The sequence below is a fragment of the Cervus canadensis genome, chromosome 6 (assembly GCF_019320065.1).
Source record: "Cervus canadensis isolate Bull #8, Minnesota chromosome 6, ASM1932006v1, whole genome shotgun sequence".
In the NCBI taxonomy this organism is placed as follows: domain Eukaryota; kingdom Metazoa; phylum Chordata; class Mammalia; order Artiodactyla; family Cervidae; genus Cervus; species Cervus canadensis.
Genome location: NC_057391.1, coordinates 71,240,769 through 71,259,516, shown reverse-complemented (window position 1 = coordinate 71,259,516; position 18,748 = coordinate 71,240,769). Strand labels below are relative to the sequence as shown.

Below are 18,748 nucleotides of genomic sequence, written 5' to 3'. Positions count from 1 at the left end.
ATAGCCTTGATTAACAGAGGATGGCAGAAGTGGCTGGTGTCCAAGGCAAGGTCTAAAAAGTGGTGTAGCTTCTCCCTGGCTCTCCTTCCCTGGGACATGCACCTTTGACTCCATGAGCCAGATGCAGGGAGTCCAGCTACTGGAAGCCGCCACATGTAGAGTCTGCAGGCAATGAAGCCCAAGGAGCCCCAGCTGCTCCACATGCTGGCTGTCTGAGCTGAAGTTCAGGTCAGGTCAGTTCAGTCACTCAGTCATGTCCAATACTCTTTGCAACCCCATGAACTGCAGCACGCCAGGCCTCCCTGTTCATCACCAACTCCCAGAGCCTACCCAAACCCATGTCCATTGAGTCGGTGATGCCATCCAACCATCTCATCCTCTGTCATCCCCTTCTCCTCCTGCCCTCAATGCTTCCCAGCATCAGGGTCTTTTCCAATGAGACAGCTCTTTGCATCAGCTGGCCAAAGTATTGGAGTTTCAGCTTCAACATCAGTCCTTCCAAAAGACACCCAGGGCTGATCTCCTTTAGGATGGACTGGTTGGATCTCCTTGCAGTCCAAGGGACTCTTCCAACACCAGAGCTGAAGTACTAGACATGAAAGTGAGGGAGCCTTCCGATGAGCCCAGCCTTAGCCGCCATCTGACTCAAACTGCCTGAGAGACCCCGGCTGAGATTCGCCTAACAGCCCTGACAACCTCCAGAACTGTGTGAGAGAGTAAGAACTCTTAGCTGTGATGCCGCAATAAACAGAGGTAATACACTGAGATTCCTGCTTCTGTGACCCCATCCCTACCTGCAATCCATCCCCCTCAGAGCAGCCAGAGGACCTTTAAAAATACGAATCATATCATGTGGCCTCCTCTTCCAGTTTCAACAGCTTCCTATTACATCCAGACTGTTATGCAGCTGTCACGCCTCTCTCCAAAATGCTCCTCCATGACGACCTCTCAAGTCCATTTTCTATCACTGCTGCCTACTGGCTACACCCATCGTATGAGCCTTCTTTCTTCCTCTTTTTTGCTAAGATTGTTGCCATCTTAGGGACTCAGGAAAGTTGCTTCCTCTGTCTGAACTGCTCCCCACCCCAACCCTCAACTCTTTGCACAGTTGGCTCCTTCTTATCACTAAGGTTCCAGTTTAAATGTCGCCTCCCCAGAGATTACCCAATCTAAAGCAGCCTCTTAGTCCATCATCGGCCCTATTTTAATGACCCACATATGTCATGTTGCAGTCTGATAGTTTCTTTATTTTTCAATTTGTCTGATTTTCTCCACCAATCAGACAAACTAGTATTTTCTTGTTTATTGATTTGTCTGATTGCCACATGAGAGCAGAGGTCTTCTAACAGTCCACACAATATAACCAGCATTTAGAACAGTGACCGGCACAGAGCAGGTACTCAATTAATATTTGACACCTAGATAAACAAATGAGGCAACTATAGGACTTCTGAAGAGTGCTGGTTTGTTTTGTTTAACTGTCCCTCTAATGTGACGCATGATTTGCTAGCTCAATGGAACATGCCCTGGGAATCGCCAACTAATTGTTCTAAGTCCTATGTTCATCAAGCAACTTTTAGATTAGAAATGTTGTTGTCTAAATGAATTTGCCCTTCAAGAGTAAGCAAGAATCTGGGACTTCCCAGGTGGTCTGTGGCTAAGACTCTGCACTCCCAATACAGGGGGCCTGGGTTTGATCCCTGGTCAGCGAACTAGATCTCTCCTGTTGCAACTAAGAATTTGCAGGCTGCAACAAAAGATCCCGAGTACAACTAAGACCTGGTATAGCCAAATAAATAAAAATTTTTTTTTAAACGAGTAAGCAGGAGTCCTGCTATAAACTACTACTGTGGTAATCATTTATATATTTGTCAGTGCCTTAAAGGTCTGTCAGGCTTCCCCAGTGGCTCAATGGTAAAGAGTCTGCTTGCAATGCAGGAGATACAGGAGACAAGGGTTCAATCCCTGGGTCAGGAAGATCCCCTGGAGAAGGGAATGGCAACTCACTCCAGCCTTCTTGCCTAGAGAATTCCATGGACAGAGGAGCCTGGTGGGCTACAGTCCATAGGGTTGCAAGGAGTCAGACACAACTGAAGCACAAGGCTGTAAAGGTCTGTCACCCCAAACTTCTGCACTCCCCCTACCCATCCCCTGTCCACCTCAGTGCCCACAGCCCAGGAGAGCCTCGCTATTTCTGGATGAATGGATAAGATTGGGTTTCTGACCCCACAAGGCTGAGACACGGCTGAGTCAGGTCCCCATGACCAACTGGCCTCCCCACTGCAGAGAGCACACTTGAGCATCAGAGAAAACACAAACCCTGAAGCGAACAAACATCTTCTAAATAAAGGCACGCTGTGGTTCCCACACTGCTGCTGGGCACACACTACCTTCAGCTCATGGATCAGGCTTCTCGTTTGGTGGAGGCTGTGGCAGTCCTGGCTCTTCACTGCGGACAGCAGGTGGCTGGTGTCGGCGAGGAAGCGGAGCAGGTCCCCCTCGGAGGTGGTGAAGGACCGCCACTGCCTCACCAGCTCATCGATGTTGCCCTTCCTCTGCCGAACGCCCTGGGCCGCGCTCTGCCACTGCGCCTTGAGCCTCGTGAACTTCCAAACAAATTCCGGTCTTGGGGAAAATACATGGTTAGAGAATTCTGACATCCATGTGTAGAAAAAATAACTACCAACGTGTAGTAGGAACTCAGATTTGCCATTTTTACCTAGAAAGACTATTTTAGATCTGAGCACCATTCAACTTAAACATGATGGGGAATTTGGGGCTGGAGCAGGGGTGGTGTGTGTGTTGGTGAAAGGTGTTGAGCAGAAGAGAATTGCACATGGCCTGGTATTTTGCTGACATGCATGACCTCAAACAAGCTATTTTGACACAGATTATGCCAAGTGCTTTATGGAAAACTAAACACGGGGTCAATGGCAAACAGAGGAACAGGTAGGTCCCTTGTAATGTTGTTGATTACTTGAGGGTTGCACACTACATAATTTCAGCAATAAAGAACATGCTTTCTGCAACTACTCAACTATTTCTTTCCCAGATAAATAATACCCTTCATGTGAGAAATAGGGCCTTTTATTTATTATGGGAAAAATCATGCTTTGCTGTACTAATCAGATCAAAAGTAGTTAATCATCTTGAAACTGGCTTGAATTTATTACTTCGGAGCTAGGAAGAAATGGGGTTTGAATTTCTTAGTTATGCCGAAAGAAGATTGAGAAGCATATGGGTAATGACGGGGAGGAAACGAATGCCTGTGGAGACGTATGGAGAAGTCATTCAGGAGGCCAGGCCCACTCTGGGCTCTTGTTGGCAGGCGCACTGACGGTGTGAGCAGGTGCAGCGAGTGCCACCAGGCTGTCTGAGGGGCTCTGCTCAGCCCGACTGGAACTGCCCAGAGACCCCAGCCCCACGTGCGGCATAGAAAGAAGTGTCTTCTTTCACAACTGTGACATAGCCACCTGCTGGGAACAGCAGTACTTTGAAATTTATTTTTTAATAGCAAAATATCATGAGGCTGAAGGTAGAGAGGAAAACATACTATAAAAGAACCCTTTGGAATAAAAAAGTTAGTTAAATGGACTTGGCAGACACACGCTTGCAAATCATCTGATCTGCTAAGCCCACCCTTCTACCACAGGGAAAAGGGTTCCTGATGTTTTTATGGCCATGAAGCAAGACTTTATTCTAATATACAGCCAGAAGACTGGCCCCATAGTGCTCTATCAATCACATGGCCACAGGCACTGATGTTAAGATTCATGTGGTGGAAGGCCCACCCGGTTGCATCGCCTTCCACATTTTCACAGCCATCACAAATCCTGGAGAGCTTACCTCTTCTCTATTTCTGCTGTGTCCAGGAGGTGTAAGCATTGGGTGACATAAGAATCGGCAATTATCTGGTTTATAGAAACTTCAGCTTCTAACATCTGTGCGTGAATTAAAATGTAAAATATTAGTGAAAACTGTTTTCATGAATTTCCTAATAAAGTCTACAGAGGATATGTGAGATAATTTATTTTCATATGATTTGAGCCTAACTGCAAAAAATGCTTAATCATTGCACCTATGAATACAATCTTAGAAGCAAATAGGTGTAATAATAACTACATCTAAGACCCATTTGTTGGGCATTTTCGATTTGAGTTGTTGTTGTTGTTCAGTTGTTCATTCGGGTCCGACTCTCTGAAACCCCAAGGACTGTAGCCTGCCAGGCCCCTCTGTCCATGGGATTCTCTAGACATGAATATTGTAGTGGGTTGCCATTTCCTTCGATTTGAGAGGCACTGAGTAAAACGTGCATTGTCTCACTTCTTCAGGTTAGGACTCAAGTAAATGCTATTAGATCCATTTGAAGAGGACGAAACTAAACTGTTTAGGAACTAACTCAAAGTTTTCATTTTCAGATTTCATTTTCAGTGGATGACCTTAATGTAACAATGGAGACTTAAATCAGTTACATTAAAAAGTTATAGTAGACTAATCATGCGTAGTTTGGAAATGCAGGATCTGCCTATAGAAGGATTTTCAAACATACAGCAGTGCAAGTATGGAGAAACTCCTCTGCAAAATTATTTATGTTACAATTATAATTATACCAGGTGCCTCAATACTTTTTAGAACTACGCAGTGAAAATACAAAGAGAAGTTGAAGTATTTAACACGCTCTTGGTAAAGTGGGTACCATGTTCACATTCTAAGAAACCAATGCTATGCCGGAAGTTCCATCTATTGCAGAAAAATCTAGGAATTTAGTCATTAATAAAACAGAGCAGCAAAACAAAATTTGGAAATTTATGAAATGTGTGAGAGTTTTGCAAATGATCAACTGACAACTGAATTTGCTTAAAGACATACATTCTGTGTTTAGGGATTGAAGATTGATAGGTATTCTGCATATTTTTACTTAAATCTCTCATCTCCTGACTACCGCCCCAGGGGGAGGGGGACAGAGTGGCAGAGCATGGGTTTATTTACCTCATACGTCTTCTGCTGTTCTAGAAGAGCAGGAAGGCTGTCAGCCACGTTTGCCTTGAGTGTCTCTTCTATCTTCTCCAAAAGCTGGACCCACTTTTCACAGCAATGAAGAAACTTTTCATTCAATCCAATTCCTTGAAGCTCACTGCAAAGGTTTAAAAACAGAACAGAGCCACATAACAATGACATTACTGTGCTCAACTGTCAATTCTACCATAATTGAAACAGGAGGCGAGAGCTGGCCCTTCTGACCTGCAGCGTTCCAGCCCCGTCGCCGTGGCCCGGATCCACTGCCGGTTCACATTCTGTAATGTCTTCACAGCCACGTCACTAAGTGGGAGCTTGAGGCTCACTTCGTTCAGATGCTCAATATCAGGTGACTGGGCTGTCAGTGCCAGCACATGATTCTATGAAAAAGAAATTAAACTCCAGATTTTTGGATGCCACTAAGATACCTAGATGGTGGAAAAGCCTCAGAAATCCCATAGGCCTTTCTTATCTCAAAGATGAGGGAAAGCTGGGGCTTAAATAGGTGACTTGCCCAAAGTCACACAGCTAGTGTGTGTCAGAATTGGACCTGAACCTAGACCTATCAATTCTGTGACTTTTCTAGAATAAGCTGCACACATGGCCAGAATCAAAACAGCCCAGGAAACAGAGAGTGATTTTGGATTCCTGTTTTTGAAGAAGATGGAAATAAGCTTTCATTTTTTTTTAAAAGGATCCACACTAGACCTTCAAGTCCCATTTAGTCTGCCAACAACTTGACTTTCAACAGATCATGCAATTTATTTACAAAGTAAATGAAAATTCAATCCCTGAAATAACCCTAGCAAAGCATGGTACTTAAACATCCATATTATGGTGATATCACAGGAAAGCAAACTCACCAAAATTTTATTTTTAAAACAATATTCTAGGGACAGCATCTAGGTCAACAATGTATTCAGCAAACATCCTTCACAATATCCATGTTCTCACTACACAACTGTGCTCTAAGAGTCTAGGTCAGGGTTAGCAAACTTTTTCTGTTAAGGGCTAGATCATAAATATTTTAGCATTTTATAAGCCATACGATCTCTGTGGCAAACATTCAGCACGAAAACTCCCACAGACAGAACATAAACAGTGGAAGGCCATGGCTATATTAGTGACACTTTATTTACAAAACCAGCTGGGGGCTGCATTCAGACCTTATGCCATAGTTTGCTGACTCTTAACTTATGAATATTGGTCCTTATGATCAAGATCCAGAATTCTTTAATTCTTCATTCATCTATATTAACTATACTAAACTTATTAAGGTAATAAAGAAGGAAAAAATACCATTAATTTAATAGAGTATTTTACTTTTTGATCTTCTACTAACCAGAAAAATTCATTTAATCACAGCATCCAATTGCTAGATTATTCCAGTTCACTGAAACTAACTAGTAAAGACTTTAAGATTTAAAAGTTTACTGAAATTATTGAGGCATATTATTAAAATAAATCTCATGACCCAGTATTTCCATTCCTGGGTGTATAGCCAAAAAAAAAAACAAACAAAAAACAACCCTCCAAAACACGAATTCAAAAAGATATGTGCAACCCAATGTTCATAGCAGCATTATTTACAATTGCCAAGATACAGAAGCAACCTAAGTGTCCATCAACAAATGAATGTATAAAGAAGATATGGTACATATATAATGGAATACTACTTAGCCATTAAAAAGAACAAACTTTTGCCATTTGCAACAACTTGGATGAATTTGAAGGGCATTATGCTAAGTGAAGTAAGTCAGATAAAGAGAAATACTGTATGATATCACTTACGCACGGAATCTAAAAAACACAACAGACTAGTGAATATAACAAGAAAGCAGACTCACAGATAAAGAGAACAAACCAGGGGTTACCAGTGGCAGGGCCAAGGGCAATACAGGAGCAGAGGAGGGGGAGGTATAAATTATTGTGTTTAAGATAGACTCTAGGATATATTGTACAACATGCGCAATATAGCCAATATTTGTAAAAACTGTATATGGAAAGTAATCTTTAAAAATTATATTATAAATTTAAAAATTAAAAAGGGAAATAATTGACAAATAAATTGTATACATTTAATGTGTAAAAAAATAAAATAGATCTCTGTGTTGTCATACTTTTCTAGACACTAGGGAAAATAGGACAAGAATCAATGACACATCAGTGAGTGTTGTATAAGGGATAGGATGCACATAGATTCTATAACATGATAGTAAGTCACTTATTTTTTATCCTATGGTGAGCCTGAGCCCTTAGAAATAACAAACATTGGCAATACCAGGAATAAGTCAGGATTTCCTTCTTTTTCTTGCCGGTAGAGCTTATCCAAATTCTCTTCTTCATGTGTAATGAGACCTTTTAAAGATTCCAACCGGTCCCCAAAGTCCTTGAATTGTGATAGAACAAACTAGAACAAGAGAAGTTTTCATCAGAAACAGTTTTCATGTGCATCTACAACAGAAGCAAGCAGAGCCTTGTGATAAAAGTTCAAGTTGTTTCCAGCCCTAAGGAGTTCATTATCAGCTCATTATCTTGAATATCCAGAACATCTCTGATATTTACTTTGTGCCTTTGGTAAAGTACTAAGCCTTCACAGGGATGAACAGACCACCTGCTTGACAGGGGCATATAGAAGAGTCCTACTAGTTAAGTGTTTTCCCCACTGTGTGATACTGGAGCTCCATGGCCTTCTGTTCATCTTTTTGAGAGTTCATGAACTAAAGGCTTTTCAAAAAGAGAATAAAATATGCCACAAATGGCCATGCTTTAAGCACCATTCTATGACTCAGTTACCCTACCTGAAGATTCAAATACTGTGTGATCTGAACAGTATATAAAATATATCACTTTAACATGTTCAATAAAGAAGAAATGTGACTGAAGAATCACATGACTGCAGAAATCGTGTCAAATGGTAGATATGTTTAGGGCGTCTTTATTCTATTGTTTCCCTAACGTGCAGCCCACAAAGCACTAATAACTGTCACTTCATAAGATACTAGGAACTGTGGGGAGTGTACAAGTGTCCAAGACTATAACTTGAATGGAAAAAATAAGAACCTCAAATTCATTTGTTTTCACAAGCAGCATCTTTTCCAGGTAGGAAGCTCTCTGGAGGGAATGCATTTGACCAGACAAGAGCACATGGGTGTTGGACTCTGCAGGTTGTGGGAGTCGATCCAGGAGAGTGGAATTTTGGAGAAAGGCCTCTTTTGTCTTCTGCACATCACACTGCAGCTCCTGGAGGATAAAAAGTGTTGGTAAAACATTCCTCTTCTTTTCCCAAAACAAATCCCCACCTCATGCCACTCCACCAACATCTAGAAGAATTTCTGCCCTGAAATTGTGGGTGTGGCTGTTTTTTTTTTTTTTTTTTACTGTTTATTTTGTTTATTATTTGGCTGCACCAGACCTCAGTTGTGGCATGTAGGATCTTTAGTCATGGCATGTGGGATCTAGTTCCCTGAACAGGGATCAAACCTGGGACCCCTGCATTGGGAGTGCAGTCTTATACAGTGGACCACCAGGGAAGGCCCTACTATTTATTTTAAAGAGCCAAAAAAGCTAATGCTTCTTTTTGTGGTCATATCACTGGTGCTAGTTCGAAATTTGTCAGTTCAGAGCTAAAAGTGACCACGGATAAATAAAGCTGGGGCTTCTAGTTCATAGAAACTGGAGATGACTTTGGTAGAGTCTTATGAGTTCTATTTCTAATCATTGAACACTTTAGGGATCTGCTTTAAGGCATTTAAAGGATCAATCCAACACTTTTCTCTGTCTGAGACTTTGTAACATAAATGGATTCATATGCAGGGAGTGTGGAATCTCACTGAACAAGCCAATTTTAGAACTGATTTTGGAAATATTGCATCTATGTGAATTTCTGTTTTTTTTTTTAAACAACAGATTAGATAGAAGTTGATCAGAAATATGAGTCATATCTGTTGAATTCTTGTCTCTAACTGATATTTATTTATTTGACCTATAGTATCAAAAGATACAAAATGTGTCTGGTCACCTAATTTAACATTAGAAAGTATTTACTTTATAGCCATTCATTAACATAATAGAATAAAACCACAGAGAAAAGTATATAACTCTTAAATATTAGTCTAAAGATCACTATTTCCACAGAAAGGCCTTATTAACATGGGGGCGAATCTATGATTCTTTCTAAATCAAGAGATTCAACATCTACTTAGATAACCACATTCAGCTGATACACTTCTGCTTTAATTGCAGACTTTGTACGAGGCCTCTACCTTAGAGATTGACCTGCTAGAGTGAAAGAGGAGACTTGGAAGGAGGTGGTCAGGTGCCCTTGACTCAGCTACCCACTGCCTGATCCTCACCTGAGAGCCATTACCCGGCTCCCCCAGCCCCACACGTCCCTGCCCTGCCTGTGTCCCACATGGTCTGCTCACACACCTTTCCTGACCCTCTGCTCCCTCCCTGTGGTCTGTCTACTCCCTGGGTCACGGCCCTGTCCATCAGGCTGTCTTGCCCTTGCTTTTCCCAATGGGCATAACGCCTACCTTTGCATCATGCAGGGCCGGGGGCAGGATCTCTGCCAGGTTGTTCCCAGATGTGTTGATGTTTGCGAGCTGTTGGTACTTGATTTCCTGCTGCTCCAACCTTGTTGCAGCTTCAGCGTGAGCACTGTTATATGCCTTCCAGAGTTGCAGCAGGCTCTGGGCCCTCTGCAATTGGTCTGCGATGTCTTGGTTTACCTGAGTCCACCTGTCAGGGCAAAATAAGAAACAGGACCCCCATCCATCTCTTCCTTTGCAGCAAAAGCAAATGCATACTCAATCCGTTAAGCTAACAGCAGATGAATTAAGAAGACACTGTTGAATGCCTTTTCAAAATGAATGCTATCATCAATATATAAACAGAATTCCAACAGAGTTCCAAGTTAGGATATTTCATTGACTTTATAATTCTCAACAAAATCTGCAAAATTTGTGACTGGCAGGAAATATCTATTGTATTATGAACATCTCTTAGGCAAAGGTGAGGAAAAGTACCAAACTGTTTGCCTGATGAAAATTTCTCCACATGGGAAGGGCTCCTGTTCATAAAGCAGGTCTTCAGATGGGCCTTATTTAAAATGTATTTACATCAAATTTATTTTCTAATTACAAAAACAACAGGTTCCTTATATAAAAGTAGAAATTAAAAAAATATACTTTTCTACTTCTCAGCAAAGGGTACTTATTTTCTACTATGTTCTACATTTTTTAATGTTTTACTGTTTTGTAGAAATATGCTTTGTTATAGGACTAATTTCTTTGTGAATTGAGGGGGAAAAATGGCAGATATTACCTGGTACTTGATAATATTTTGTTCTTTAGAGAAATGTTACTTCCTGTATATTCTCTTAGTACTTAGGCTGATTTGCAGCAGAAAGTTACTTGGTGCAAACTGATCTTAATCATATGAGAAAATTGTTTCCAGGTGTGCCCTTCAAAGGATGCTAGCACACTGTCGATGAGGGTGGGCAGCAGTGGGGTACTCAGGCCCCAGATTTACATAGCTGGTCTCCATGAGGACCAGGCTAAAACATAAAATCACCTTTGGATTCCAGGTGAACATAACTAGAGCTGTTGATGAAGCCTAGTTAGATATCTCACTTTTGGAGTAGATACCACCAAATTATGCTGCTGCTGCTAAGTCACTGCAGTCGTGTCCAACTCTGTGCAACCCCATGGACGGCAGCCCACCAGGCTCCTCTGTCCCTGGGATTCTCCAGGCGAGAACACTGGAGTGGATTGCCATTTCCTTCTCCAATGCATGCATGCATGCATGCTAAGTCACTTCAGTCATGTCTGACTCTGTGTGACCCTATGGTCAGCAGCCCACTAGGCTCCTCTGTCCACGGGATTCTCTAGGCAAGAATGCTGGAGTGGGTTGCCATTTCCTTCTCCGGATTATAAACAATGGCAAATAATAAAAGTATTTTTGTATCCATGAAAATTAGCTAATTTTGTGGGGCTGGCACATTCATTAGTTGTATGAATTTTTTTGGATCTGAGTTGTACTGTCAAACTGCTACAAAAACTAAAAATCATAATAAGAAAAACATTTTCTGTAATACTTTTTTCATTTTATTAAAATTGAAAAGTTAAAAAAAAAGGTAGAAATTAAAAATTTGTTTTTAATCCATAATATGGACTGTAACATTTTGCCTTCCTTTCTCACTTAAAAAAATTTTGTCATGTTATTAATAAAAAATAAGCCTAATTTAAAATGGATGTACATAATCGTCTATAAATGGTCTGTTTTTTAATTGCCAGTTTCCAAGTTAGTATGAATATTGAAGTAATTTTCAATTTTTGCTTCCAAATATAACACTCAGATACAACTTTATTCAAAGGTTTTTTTTCTGTATTTAAAGATATTGGTTTTACACTAGATTTTTTAAAGAGAATTATTGGATCAAAGAATATAAATACGTAAATATTTTTAAGGTTATAGGTGTATGTTCAAACTGCTTTCTGAAAACATTATAATATTTACATTCTCACCTGAAGCAAGTGAGAATGATTGTTTCACAATATCAGTGACCCTGCTAAATGGGTGAAAAAGGTAAAAAATGGCATAATTGCTTTACTTTTATGTATGTCACAGATTTTCTCAAAACCATTTGTTTTAAAAATAAGATTTCATCCAATACAAAATATGCTCATAACCCTCCATAAAACATGTATGTTTAAGTCTATGCACACCTATATTGAGATTATCTACCTATCTACCCACCTATCTATACAGAGGAAGTAAAAAAAAAAAAATCACCTGATATCTCAGTAACCTAGAGGTAACTACTATTGGCATTTTAGTGGCATTTTCTTCAGTCTTTTTCAATACGACTGCTGATATACCCCTGTATTAACAACTGAATGAGTCTGTGCAGTGGTGACAACCCAGCCCCTTTAACAGCAACCTGCAGCACCACCAAATGTTTTGAGGGTGGTCTCAATTCTGTATGTGAAATCAGATATGTGTCTGTGTTCCTCTTTACCCTCCCTTCTCCCCTTCCTTCCACTAAAGACTAGATCACGCGCTCAGGACACCACTGCAGGGTGCATAAATGTGGTGTCACTTATTCAACACTTGTTCCAAGTTGGTTCACAGGAGAGGCTGAATGTGCATGGAGAAGGGATGCAGAAGATCAGTGAGGGTGGCTTAACCTCATCATCACTGTCTAATGCAAATCAGCTTTGAGCCGATCTTCATACCCCATACAGCAAAAGCCTCAGAATTAAGCAGGGCCACCCTCCTTAAAAGGAGCTTTCAATCATAAGCCGGTCATCAAAGAATTCCTCTGAATCTCACAAATATTTCCTGTGAGGTACTCTAACATCCCCTTTCTTCCACCTTATAATGTTTCCAGTAAGACAGGTTGCCCTTCTGGCCACCCCTCAGTCCGTTTCTGCCTGCTTTTTTAGTGCCTGTGAGGATCACATCGGGCATTTAGCCTCTATCCACTGAAAGTGGCTATACTAGGGCTGTACTTAGTTCTAGATTGATTATATCAAACACTGGTACAAGGCAAGTACAATAGCCTTCACAACACCAAATCTTACATGAACTAGATCCTTCCAAGCTGGAGAGACCAGAATAGTAGGAAACCAGTTATCTCAGATGATTAAGAAGGCTTAATAAGATGAAAAAATCTTATTTATCTTTTTTAAGAAGATAAAAAAAATCTGCTCTATCATTCAAGTTGCATCTTGAAGCGTACCTTGTGTGAGTATTTTGGCATTTCTCTTGAATTATTTCAGCAACTGAGGGGCAGTACTCTTTGAGTTTTCCAATCACCTCCTGGAGTTTCTTCCAACTCCCTTCACTGCTCTCAGCTTCATCTTGAAGAGTCTAAGAGGACAGAGCACATATGTCAGCTTCAGAACGAACTGGCCTCATCCAGAGACACTTGCCACTATATTACAATAATATTAACACTCAAACCTTAATAGGACAGCCATAAATTATTAGAAATGTGAAGAAGAAAACCAAGAAAGCATTCTTTCATTTGAGGCTAGAACTTAAGATTGTATACTTAAAAAAAAAAACAACCAACACCCCAAGCCAAAACCTTTAAATTGTGAAATCATATGAGCATGAAAGATGAAGAAAAATTCACAATATGTATTTACAAAGTTTCACTCATTGGGTTCATGTAATTCATTTTGAAATTTCAAGTTATACTTTTGATGCTCCTGTTTAAAATATCGTTTCATGTTTCTCTGTGGAAAACATAACAGCAATTGTGTCCACATCTATGCTTTCTTCCACTGGAAATTTTCTGCCAATAATGCACTGTGCCAAGACAAGGTTAAATTACCTGAAGGTTCTGCACCTGGCACCTTAAAGCCTCTAATGATAAAACCACAGGCTTGCTGTGTTCCATGCAGTACCAGAATCGGATTGTCATCATATTCACTTCCTCATAGAGTTTATCATAAATTTTCCACTCCTGTAAAACAGACTGCGTGGAGGTCTTGAGCTCGTTGACCTATACAAAAAAGTAGAAACATATTTAGGAAATCATCAACAAGAGGCTTGCTCATCTCTTTTTTTCTCTTCTAAGGACTCTACCACTGTATCCAAGTTAGGTATTTTAATTTCAGAGTGGAGCTTTGATGATTCACTGAAGGTGGGCAAATGAATAAGAAATATCAAAGAAGGTTAAGTTTTAGAATAGGTGAATGGGAAAGAGCCCTGAGACCAGAAGGATCAGAATGGAGAGAGTTCAGCCTACAGAGGGGCAGACCAGGGGAAAAACACTGAGTGAGGAGTCAAAATCTGAGAATTCACATTTCAGTGACACCCTATTAACTTTCTGACCTTGGGCAAGGTATTTAATCCTTAAGTCTGCTTTTTCATCCAGATAAAAGAAAACATAAAGAAAGAAGTAGTGTTTCTGAAAATGCTCTGAAAACTATAAAGCATTATAAATGTAAAGGGTTACCTAGGTTAATTGGCACTTAAATCTGGTTACTCATGCAGAGCAGGCATAAACTGAAGGGGAACATGCTTGGCCAAAATGATGAGCAAGTGCAAAGTGAGAGGAAATGCAATGGTGGCTGTATTTTATCCTTCAACGTGTTTTGATAATTATGAAAAGTTGAAATTTGAAGCATTTAAATGATTCCTGATACAACTGAGAATATGTAAGTGCAAAAATTTTTATGTATTATGTAGAGAAAAACACTTATATCGCAACAATAAAAAGACAACCAACTAAAAAATAGACAAGGGATTAAATAGACATCTCTCTAAAGAATATATACAAATAACTAACAAGCATACGAAAAGACACACAACATCCACAGTCATTAGAGAAATCAAAACCACAAGATACCACTTCACAGCCACTAGAATGGCTATCCTCAAAGTTCGATAAAAATGAATGTTGGAGAGATCAGGGAAAAACTGGAACCCTCATACATTGCAATGAAAACATAAAGGTGTGCAGCCTCTATAGGAACATTTGCCATTCCCTCAGAAAGTTAAATGCTGCATAGAGTTACCATATGACCCACTGATTCTACTCTTAGGTATATACCCAAGAGAATTGAAAGCATATATTTGTGGAAAAAACCTACACACAGTCTCAGCAGTGTAGGAGGTTTCAATGTCTTCATCTCCCTGTCAACACTTGTTGCTCCATCCTTTTATTACAGGTATCCTTGTGTAGGCTGAAGCATTTTGAGGGTAAGAAACATTTATTTTCTTGTTTATCACTGTACCCTTGGCAGTGAGCATCAGTTCAGTTCAGTTCAGTCGCTCAGTCGTGTCCAACTCTTTGCGACCCCATGAATCGCAGCACACCAGGCCTCCGTGTCCATCACCAGCTCCCGGAGTTTACTCAAACTCACATCCATCGAGTCAGTGATGCCATCCAGCTATCTCATCCTCTGTCTTCCCCTTCTCCTCCTGCCCCCAGTCCCTCCCAGCATCAGGGTCTTTTCCAATGAGTCAACTCTGCACATCGGGTGGCCAAAGTATTGGAGTTTCAGCTTCAACATCAGTCCTTCCAATGAACACCCAGGACTGATCTCCTTGAGGATGGACTGGTTGGATCCCCTTGCAGTCCAAGGGACTCTCAAGAGTCTTCTCCAACACCACAGTTCAAAAGCATCAATTCTTCGGCGCTCAGCTTTCTTTATAGTCCAACTCTTACATAGTGCCTCACAAAAGATCCGTTAACAAATGACTCACAGAAGATAAGTTAAGCTCATCCCTAGTTTCCTGCCTGAGTTCTCAGGGAGGAATGAGACTGAAGGTTACCTATGGATTTCATTTATAGAGGTTGCTCCCAATTCTCTCTTGAAACAAATGGTTGAAAGTAGATTTTAGTAAATGACAAATAATCCACAATGAGGACTCTCTGGGAAACAAGGACACACTTTTAATAGGGTACTGTTCACAGTTTCTCCCTCCAATTGTGGGGAGATGTCAAAGTTGAAGAGTCTGAGGATGACTGTCCTTTTTCTCTTGGTGATCTTCTCCTGGAAGGGGTAAATGCAGACTTTGACATGCCTTTGATACAATCAGCAGATGTCGTCCACACTCCTCTATGCTCTCTCTTCACCACATGCCATCTCTCCCCACCTCTGGAGCTTTTCCTATGCTGACCATGCTTCCCGCTTAACAGAGGCTACATGGGACAGAACCACTCCCTGCCACCGCCCCGGGGCATCTCACTGGGAGTGGGCAATCTGAGCTGCTTCTTCATGGCTGTTCCTGTATATCTGACCAGCAGGCAATGTCAGCTGCTCTGTAGGGTTTGGGGGGTAGGCTGGAGACACTTTTGAGTATGTGAGTGTATTAGACAAAACAAAGATAACCAAGTGAACTTCAAGCTTGCCAAGGATGTGGGAATTTGGTGATTTTGCCTCTAATTATCCAGTGAAGGGGGAAAAAAAGCCCGTGAGATTTGAAATGTTTCTGTACTTTACTTCAGTATTTTTCTCAGCAATTTTTCAGGTTTTGGTATAGAGCAAGTATTTACCAATAAACAACAAATAAGATAAAAGAAGAATATCTGAAAAGAAATGGTACACTTTGAATAAATTCTAGTACCTGGTTCATAACATTGTTTCTCTTTTGAAATAGCTCATTAATTTTGGATGCTGTGTCTTCCAACAGTGGCACTGTCCCACTCTCCAAAGTCGGGTAATTTTGTCTCAACTCATCCAATGCTTTGGATTTAATTGCAAGTTGATTTTCTATATCCTGGAAAGGCCAGAGGAAAAAGGTTTTCATATGTGCAATATTATAAAATAATTAATAAGGGTAAGAGATAGGAGTCTGCACTTTTCAAGTAAAAATGCCATTAGAATATATAATAAAATAACATTAAAAAAAACCAAAACAAACAAAAATAACATTACACAAGACATTTTAATCATATGCCACTGCTCAATTTTTACAATGAAATTTTACAATATGAATTTATACAATTACAGGATGATTTTTACAAATATTTCAGTTATTATGTGGCTCTAGACTTTAGAAGAGTCTAGGTAGCAAGCCCTTATCATCATGGAATAGTAGAAAGAGTTTAGGAGATATAGTCTCCACTCCATATCTGCCCTGTACTGGCTGTTGGACCAAGCATAAAGTCATCAAACCCCCAACCTGCGTTTTCTCATTTGGAAAATGGTGATGACATCCCAGGCATGAATAACTTAGAACTCCAGTGAACCCAGGGTGGCCTATTGGGGGTGCTGTAGGACTGAGTTTCCAGTCAGGAGTTGTATGTGAGGAAATGGCAACCCATTCCAGAATTCTTGACTGGAAAATCTCATGGACAGAGGAGCCTGGCAGGCTACCATCCATGGGGTCGCCAAGAGTCCGACACGATACGGTAACTGAACAACAACAAATAACAAAGTGGAAATGGCTAGCAGGTGGTCAGAAACAGGATACGACCATCTGAAAATGAATGACACCATATGATGGTGTTGTCACCCATATTCTATTGAGTATCATTTTGTAACCTTCTAAGTAGAATTGGGGTCTGAGCTGACTTTCCACCCAACAGTGAGGAGCGTCACGTCTTCATGTAGGCGGTGCAGAAGCCGAGGAACTGGGGACAGCTCCCAGGAAGAGTGACACAATCAGGGCAGTGGGGAGGAGGGGTGAGGGACCTTAAAGACTGAGTGACCTGGAGAATGACGACTGAATGAAAAAACGGCACAGCCAACATGCTCCAGTCCAAATGGGATTTAGACCGGGTCTCCAAGGGAAAAAGCACCCCTTTTAGAACACATTGCACAGTAGGTAAAAGAAAACCATTTTCCTCTGAAGAAACAGAATGAAATAATGAAAATCATGGAGACCAGAATAATTTTGTAAACAGTAGATAAATTAATAAAAACACAAACATTGGAAAACATCTAAAACAAAATTCCCTTGCAACTTTTTTTTTTTTAATTTTGGCCACACCATGTGGCTTGTGAGATCTCAGTTTTCCTACCAGGGAGTCAACCTGGGCCATAGCAGAGAAAGCAGCAAATGCCAACCACTGGACTGCGAGGGAACTCCCAACATTTTTTTCTTAAGAATAACATTCAAATCTCTTAAGAACCACAATAACCATGAAAATACCTTTTTCTGCTCATCAAAAAAAAAAAAAAAATCACATGGACACTTCTCTATTTTATATAAGGAAGTAAGGACCTGCAGGTTGGAGGAGAACCCTGAGAAACTGCAGCAGCTTGAGTTGCTCCCTGGGGGAGGAGGGGTAGCTAACAGCCCGAGCTGTGCACCTTCTCACCTGACAATCCAGGAGCGTCTTCTGTACCGAGATCACACTTTCAGGTTTTTGTAAAGTTTTCAGTCTCTCCTCTTGGGCCTCCATCCAGTTGTTCAGAATCTGTATTTTGTTTTCATTCTCAGTGATACTTTCCAAAAGTTGTTCTAAATGTTGTATCTACCAGTTATGAATAAGAAAATAAAATTTTCTTATTTTCAACTACATGCTTTAAAATGTGAACGTCATGATATTTTTAAAAGGATACTTCTGTTTCCTCTCATATTTCTAACATTTTGCATAAGATTTCCCAATAACTTTTGGAAGAAAGATTCATAAACCAGGAAATAAGAATTACAATCTCCTTTTTAAAAAAAATCTGACATTTGAAATGAAAACTAACCTGCTAAGAATACTGGCTGTTCTGGAGGGCCACAGTATCTTTGGGAAACAGACTCATGTTGCTAACACTCAATATTTTTTCACTGTATCATCTATTGATATATGTAAAGCTTAAGAAAATGTTCTTTTTCCCAGACTCTCTTTATTACACTCACTTAAAAACTGTCAGTATAAAGAATATCACAAATAATGCATCAACTTAATAAAGTAATATTTTTTCAGTCTGTGATTCTCATTTCTAATGCTCACAATGTTTATTAGGTTACAATCACAGTATCTATAAAGTTTAATACTCCTTTTCATATGCCACAAGCACTTGCTATGGCATGACTTGCATTCACTTAAAAGGCTGCCCAATATCTCATCAAATGGACACCATATGATTAACTATTAATATTTCTCTCAAGTTGGAAATTCAAGCAGTCTACATTTTTCACCAGAATAAGTAAGATTGAATTGAACACTTTGTGCACATATCTGTTCCTTTTCTAAGGACTATCTACTTTAGATAAATGTATAAGAAGTGGACTGCTGTTTTAAGAAGTAAGATGATTATTATGGTTC

General features: G+C 40.2%; 1 protein-coding gene across 6 annotated transcripts in view; it reads right to left on the bottom strand.

Annotated features, from left to right (window-relative positions):
- The window catches only part of SYNE2 (spectrin repeat containing nuclear envelope protein 2), a 314,324-nt gene that overhangs the window by 50,336 nt on the left and 245,240 nt on the right, over nt 1-18,748 (bottom strand). For all 6 annotated transcript variants that reach the window (XM_043472258.1, XM_043472259.1, XM_043472261.1 and 3 more), the window contains 11 exons: nt 17,807-17,962; nt 16,108-16,260; nt 13,364-13,534; nt 12,764-12,894; nt 9,555-9,759; nt 8,080-8,259; nt 7,298-7,426; nt 5,242-5,396; nt 4,990-5,134; nt 3,847-3,941; nt 2,391-2,625 (listed from right to left, as the gene is read on the bottom strand). In XM_043472258.1, the coding sequence (XP_043328193.1) occupies nt 2,391-2,625; nt 3,847-3,941; nt 4,990-5,134; nt 5,242-5,396; nt 7,298-7,426; nt 8,080-8,259; nt 9,555-9,759; nt 12,764-12,894; nt 13,364-13,534; nt 16,108-16,260; nt 17,807-17,962 (1,755 nt within the window). The remainder of the gene's footprint in view (nt 1-2,390; nt 2,626-3,846; nt 3,942-4,989; nt 5,135-5,241; nt 5,397-7,297; nt 7,427-8,079; nt 8,260-9,554; nt 9,760-12,763; nt 12,895-13,363; nt 13,535-16,107; nt 16,261-17,806; nt 17,963-18,748) is intronic.